The 6541-nt window shown below is 40.1% G+C and overlaps 1 protein-coding gene across 1 annotated transcript; it reads left to right on the top strand.

The window, feature by feature from the left end:
- Window positions 1-5849: 5849 nt before the first annotated feature.
- On the top strand, window positions 5850-6305 carry LOC122274465 (secreted RxLR effector protein 78-like). The gene has a single exon (XM_043083499.1). It carries the CDS (start codon window positions 5850-5852, stop codon window positions 6303-6305), a length of 456 nt encoding a protein of 151 aa, XP_042939433.1.
- Window positions 6306-6541: the final 236 nt, after the last annotated feature.

Below are 6541 nucleotides of genomic sequence, written 5' to 3'. Positions count from 1 at the left end.
CCAGTGGCGGTGCACAGTGACTGAAGTCGAAAGGAGATGAGAAGGATGTGTTGCTCAATCTCAGAGTTGATGGACAATGGTGGTGTTTACATAATGGTGCCTAGTGGCTTGGTATAGAGGAGACCAAGAGAGAGAGAGAGAGAGAGAGAGAGAGAGAGAGAGCCGAGAGCATGAGTGTGATATCCCATATTTTAGTATATTTTGATTGAAGGATTATTTTATTTTATTTAAATATTGGCTATCTTGTTTTAAATTTAGCATGTTTCTTGTTGGATTATTTTGTGATTTTTATGTTGTGAAATTTGTTTTGATGTCTTTTCTTGGTATTAATTATTGTTTTGTAATTAAATTGCTTTTCACTTTAAATTAGTTTATTGTTGGACTTTAAATTATTGTGTTGCTGGATTTTTACTATTATCTTTTTTAGCTAGTCACTGCATTTAAATTATTTATTCAACTTAATGTTTTGGAAGAATTCTTTTCATTAGATTAATTTTGTGACCCAAGTTGTGAGGACTGGATCTCATTTCTTTCCATTCTTTTTTTTTGTCCTTTTCCTTTCCCTTATTTTTCTTTTCACTTTTTCCTCTTTTCCTTCTTCTCTTTTTTTTTTTCTCCTTCTTTTTCCCCTGCTTCTCTCCTTTCCCCAGCAAGCCTCTCCTCCCCATATCCCCCGTCTATTTTTTCGACCACCCACAGTTCCGCCGTGCGCCGTCCGTGAGCAACACCACCCTTCCTGTTTTCTTTCCTTCGGCCGACGACCTCACCCACCCATTTTTAGCCCAGCCTGTGCCGCCGTTAGCCTCCAGGCACAGCTGCAAGCTGCGGGCCATTTTCATTTCAGCGCCATCGTCGTGCCACTGTTGGACACTAGCTTTTTACCACACCACCGTCGACCCTCCAGCTACCTAAACCACCCAACCTCAGCCTGATCCACCACCATTGAAGCCCCTCCATCTCATTTTCTGATTTGGGTATTTTAGCCTTCAACTGCCGCCCACGCCACCATCCACAACCAACCACCACCATTAGTAGGTTCACCAACACCTCTAAGTTATTCCCTTGCCATCCCAAATTTTCGTTTGTTCCCATTCAAAATTGGGTAATTTGAGACCCATGGCCTTTATCCAATTTGAATTGTTGCGTGGCTGTGCTGCCACTTCTAGCACCTCCATGATCTTTCAAAAATTATATTTGAGCACTATAAGTAATTTTTTAAAAACTTTTTAGAGATTTAAATATATTTTTCACTAACAATCTTTTGTGATTTGGTTGGTTGTGTCAGACATCGAGTCCATGGAGTTTGGAGATCGATTGGATTGGAAGATGGAGTTGTTGTGAAACTGGATTGTGTAGGGTTGTTGTCTGTTGAGCATTGTGTCATGTTATTTATTGCATTATGGCATGCATTTCCATGTGAATAAATGAAAACTGGGTTTTCATGTGTAAGATAATTTTTTAGTGAGTGTGTATCATGACCCTAATCCGAGATGAGACATTATCTCGGTGGAGCTCATTTGGTCACTCGAGAGTATAATATACTGAGTGATGTCTCCTAGGTTATCACTGGGTGACAACGGAATAGTAATATTCTCATGTCGACTCTGTGGCCCCTCTATTGGTGAGGGCTAGAGGATGCTTGGCCACTAATGCATTGGGTGCGGAACTGGGCATCACTAGTTACGAAATCATATGCACGATCATTATCTGTGGTGTAGCAAATGGAGTTAGGGTGTGCGGATGATCCCTATGCGAGACCATGTTGCATACGATTTAAAATTAGATATTTGGTTTTGATAAATAGATTTATGTGAACCATTTTTTGGCAAAATGGTGGATTTTTATAATTGGCTATTTTCTCGAAAAATGACGAATGTTATTTTTAATGGACTTGGTTTTTGGGCCAATTGAGATTTTGGTGTATGTTGAAAAATAATTATTTTTGGGAAATGATCATTTTTGGGTCTCATACATATTTCATCATATGCACCCATATTTGTTATTGCATGAATATATTTTCATCTCTTAGGTTATTTGGTTTATTACTTGCTGAGACTCGCAATCTCATGGTATTCGACATCCTGCAGTACCATTTCATGGTATTTAGATTTTGATGCAAATAATGAAGTAGAGCTTGAGGATGCGGCTCCGCTGGAGGAGTGATCGGAGATCACTTTCTCGTGTATTGGGATTTGTTTCCCGCTTTTGATTATTATATTTTGATTTATTTATGTTTTCATTGGATAACTGTATTATTTTTTTGAAACGTTTGTATTTAAGTAAATTTGTAACTAACAATTCTGGTACTTAGTTGATCGACTTTAACTTATCCGTTGCATCTTTTGTTTTACACGTATTGCATGTGCACATATTTAGCACTTGTCGTTGGGGTACGTGACCTGTGTTGTCATCATCCCAATGTCACGATTTTCATATTTTTGTATGTGGGAGTCAGGGGTGTCACAATGAGAGAGATAGAGAGAGGGTTAGTTGAGAATGTTTGTTGAGCAAGAGATCTAGAGTTGTGGGTGAATGGGGAGGGAAATAGGGAGAAGGGAGTGATGGGGATGAGGAAGATTCCAGAGGGGAGAAACCATCGGGGAGGAGGGGGGAGAAGAAAAAGAAAGAAAAAATAAGAGAGAAAAGAGAATATACTCACCCCAAGGAAAATGATGTCATTTTCCTTACTTCAGTGGTCTAGGCGTTCTTGTGGGCCTAGCCTCGGGCCTGGGTATTACATACACAAGGGTTTGAAGATAAAAAAAAAAAAGGTGGCTTGGGAAGGAAAAAGAGTCAAGACAAGGGATGTAAAAAATACAAATCTATCTCTCAAGATTGGCTCCGTCAAACTCGATTTGTTTATTAATCAAGTAATTCATAAATATAAGATTATAATTGATTATTAATGATATAACGTTATCTTTTTATTTATAATAAGAAAATCTCAAGTATTTGAAGAAATAAGAAGAAAGTAGGTTCCTAACACCATATATGTTACATGAATCCTTATAAATATAATGAGTGATATATGTACATATAAGTTATACAAAGATATTAACAAACTATTAAGGTTTGATTGTCCAAATTTATAGATAAGATTACAAGATACAACATATATATATATTGTTAAAATGATGAAGTTCATGAATACGTTTGAATTTGATCGAATAATAAATGAGCTACTTGTGAATATAAAATAAAACCCGATGATAAGCCTGAGCTAAGTAAACGAAGAATTCTTGGCTCGTTTACACCTCCAAAGAAAACTATAAAACCTTAACAAAATACTAGGCAAGGATATGGCGGTAGGGATAATATCACTAGAACTTTCTAAAGGCACTGTTGACATAGAATTGTGATCACATGAGTATATGCTCAATCCATGTGGGACGGTCAGTGAAGCAAACTGTCATCATGTACACAACGTCCAATAGTTTGTTATATGATCTTCCGTAGGCCATTAATGTGACACCCCCAAATCCCCACGCCCGAACACGGGAAAATCGAGACGTCCGGATGGTGACAACCCGGGTCACCATCCTATCGACAGGTGTCAAGTGTGTGCAAAAGCAACAAATGTGCACGAATGAACACGCAGCGGAAAATGAAAGTCATATAACTAAGTACCAGAATTTTCTTAATATAATACAAGCTGTTTAAAACATACATAAGTAAAATATTACAAAAAAACACATATACAGTTTTAAACCAAATATAAAGCATAGCATCAGCAACCCGGCGGAGCCGCATCCTCGAGCTCAGCCTCCTCCTCTTCATCCTCAAACTCTGCACCAAAAGCTACGGGACCAAAAATGGTACCGCAGGTAAGTAAAATCCAAACACTACTAGATAAAAACACATAGAACTCGAACAATATGCATGAAACATGCCCAATGCACAAAGCCCATAAAACATAATTTTTCCACACATGTCAAAAATCCCATTTGGCCCAAAAACACATCCTTTCCGAAAAACACGCCAAAAGTCACATTTGGCCTTTATCCGACTCAAATCAGAATCCATTTTATCTGTATGCACCATGACCTCCCCTAGGGGTCATCCGCACACCCTGGCTCCAGTGTCACACCGCAGAGTACCACCACGCATGTGACACCTAACGAGCGATGCCCAGTTCCACGCCCCGCGTGTTCATAGCCAAGCATCCTCTAGCCCTCACCAGCGAAGGGCCACTGAGTCGGTGCGTAGGGCGATGCCCGGCGCGTTCGTAGCCAAGCAACCCCTAGCCCCCACTCCCGTCGTCTAGCGACAACTCAGGGGACATCACTCAGTTTATTCCGCTCCCGAGTGACCAGAGGAGCTCCACCGGGATAATACCCCATCCCGGCTTGGGGTCGTGATACACATGCACCCGTAAGACCACTTATGCCAATACATAGGCTTTTCACACTATTTCACAAACACACGTGCATGCACCATGCAATGCCATAACAATGCATAAAATAAACCAACAACATAAATCAAATAAACAGGCAACTCCGTCCTCCATCCATCCGACCCCCGAACTCCTCGGACTCAGTCCGGAATCAACCAATCAGTAGATAAAATATATTGAATGAGCAATATATATTTAAATCTGAAAATAGGGTTTGGAAAATACTTACAGCGCTATATGGCAATTTTAGAAAACACGCGGCATTGCAAACGGCGGAGAAAAAGCAATGTCACAGTGAAAATTCACTGTGGCCGTGGGTTGTGAAAAATCCACTTTTGAACGGGGACAAACTAGGGCTTGGGATTGATAGGGAATGGTCTAGGGATAATTGTGAAGCTATTGGAAGTGGTGGTTGGCCGTGGGTGGCGGCAGAAACGGCGGTGGGAGGCCAGATTTTTCAAAAAGGAAAGCTAGCTCATAGGAGCTGTTCCGGTGGTCGTTGGAGGCCGGAAATAGGTGGGTTAGGACGGCAAGGGACCGGTGATGAAGTGGTGAAGAAATGGTGGCCGGAAGTGGAGCAACGGCGGCGGATCGGAGCAAAAGCCGTGCGGGCTTTAAAGAGGTTTTCCGGCCAAACGGCTGGCCGGATGGGGGTGAGTTTCGGTGGGGAGGTGCGCCGGAGGGAGACGAACCGAACGGTGCCGGCGGTGAGCCGCACGATGGCCGGACGGCGGTAGATCGGGGGTGAGAGGCTTCCGGCGTGAGGGAGAGAGAAGAGAGAGAGAGACCGGGGGGGTCGACGCGGGGAGAGAGAGGAAAAAGAAAAGGAAAAAGAATGAAGAAAAAGAGAAAAAGGAAAAGAAAAGGAAAAAGGAAAAGAGACGTAGGGAAAAAGATGAGGTCTAAACCTCATTCCGGGAAAACAACACTAAACTGCCGTGAAGATATTAAAAACTGTAAACAACTAAAAGAAATAAAACACAACATCAATTAAATTAAAAACTAACAATTTTAAAACGCAAATAAATTAAAATAATAACTAATATATTAATTAAAATAAAACAACTATTTCAGCGAAAATACACTCAAAAGCGGGTCATCACAATTAATTAATTTCATTTTGTTATGACAAATTTGAATTCTTGTTAGAGTTTCTATTGATTTTGGTTTGCAATATATTTAAGTACTTGGGATGTCTTTGAACAAAATGATTTTTATTTTTTTGCAATTTCGATAATATGATTCCCCTAAGAGCTAGATGTTTTTCTATTTTCTTGTCATGGCAATTTTCTTTTGAGATTTTTGCAAGAGTTGTCTTAAACTGGCATGCATAGTAAATTTCTCTTCTACATTGCTAGCTATTTTTGTATTATTAAATTTGATCTATTCGTGCAATAAACAAGTAAATAAACTACAAGTCATTTACAAACTAATAGCTAAAGTCATTACCAATAGAATGAAAGCCATATTGCCATCTATTATTTCTGATATACAAACTGCCTTTTTACCTAGACGCCTCATCACTGATAATGTTTTAGTAGCATACGAGTTAGTTCATTACCTTAAGCAGAAAAGGGAGGGAAAGAAGGACTTTATGTCCTTGAAATTGGACATGTCTAAGGCTTATAACCGGGTAGAGTGGGATTTTCTTGAGTGTATCCTATTAAAACTGGGTTTCAACAGTGGATTGATGGGTCTTATTATGAAATGTGTTACCTCAGTTTCCTTTTCTATTTTAGTGAATGGAAATCCCACTGAACCCATCTCTCCAACTCAAGGACTTAGACAAGGGGACCCACTGTCCCCTTATCTTTTTCTCATTTGTACTGAGGCTTTGGTCAGTTTGCTAAAGAATGCTGAGTTGGATAGATCTGTAAAGGGAGTTAGAATCTGTACGGGGCTCCAGTTTTGAACCATACACTCTTTGCGGATGATTCTATAGTGTTTTGTGAGGCCAACACCACTACTTCAGCGAATATCTAGCAGCTGTTAAGGAGATACGAACTAGCATATGGCCAAATGATTAATAAGCAGAAAATGGCTATGATCTTCAGCTCTAATGTGCCAAGCCGCTTGAGACAAACTGTCATGGCAATGTGGGGTGGAAGCACAATCCAACAATACGAGAAATATCTGAGACTACCCCCT

This window comes from Carya illinoinensis, chromosome 8, assembly GCF_018687715.1.
Source record: "Carya illinoinensis cultivar Pawnee chromosome 8, C.illinoinensisPawnee_v1, whole genome shotgun sequence".
NCBI classification, from domain to species: Eukaryota; Viridiplantae; Streptophyta; class Magnoliopsida; order Fagales; family Juglandaceae; genus Carya; species Carya illinoinensis.
Note: the sequence above shows the minus strand (reverse complement) of the source record. Positions and strands in the feature narration are given on the sequence as shown.

Excerpts from the sequence above, each read along its gene's own strand:
- LOC122274465 (XM_043083499.1), top strand. The coding sequence starts at position 5,850 with ATGAAAGCCATATTGCCATCTATTATTTCTGATATACAAACTGCCTTT.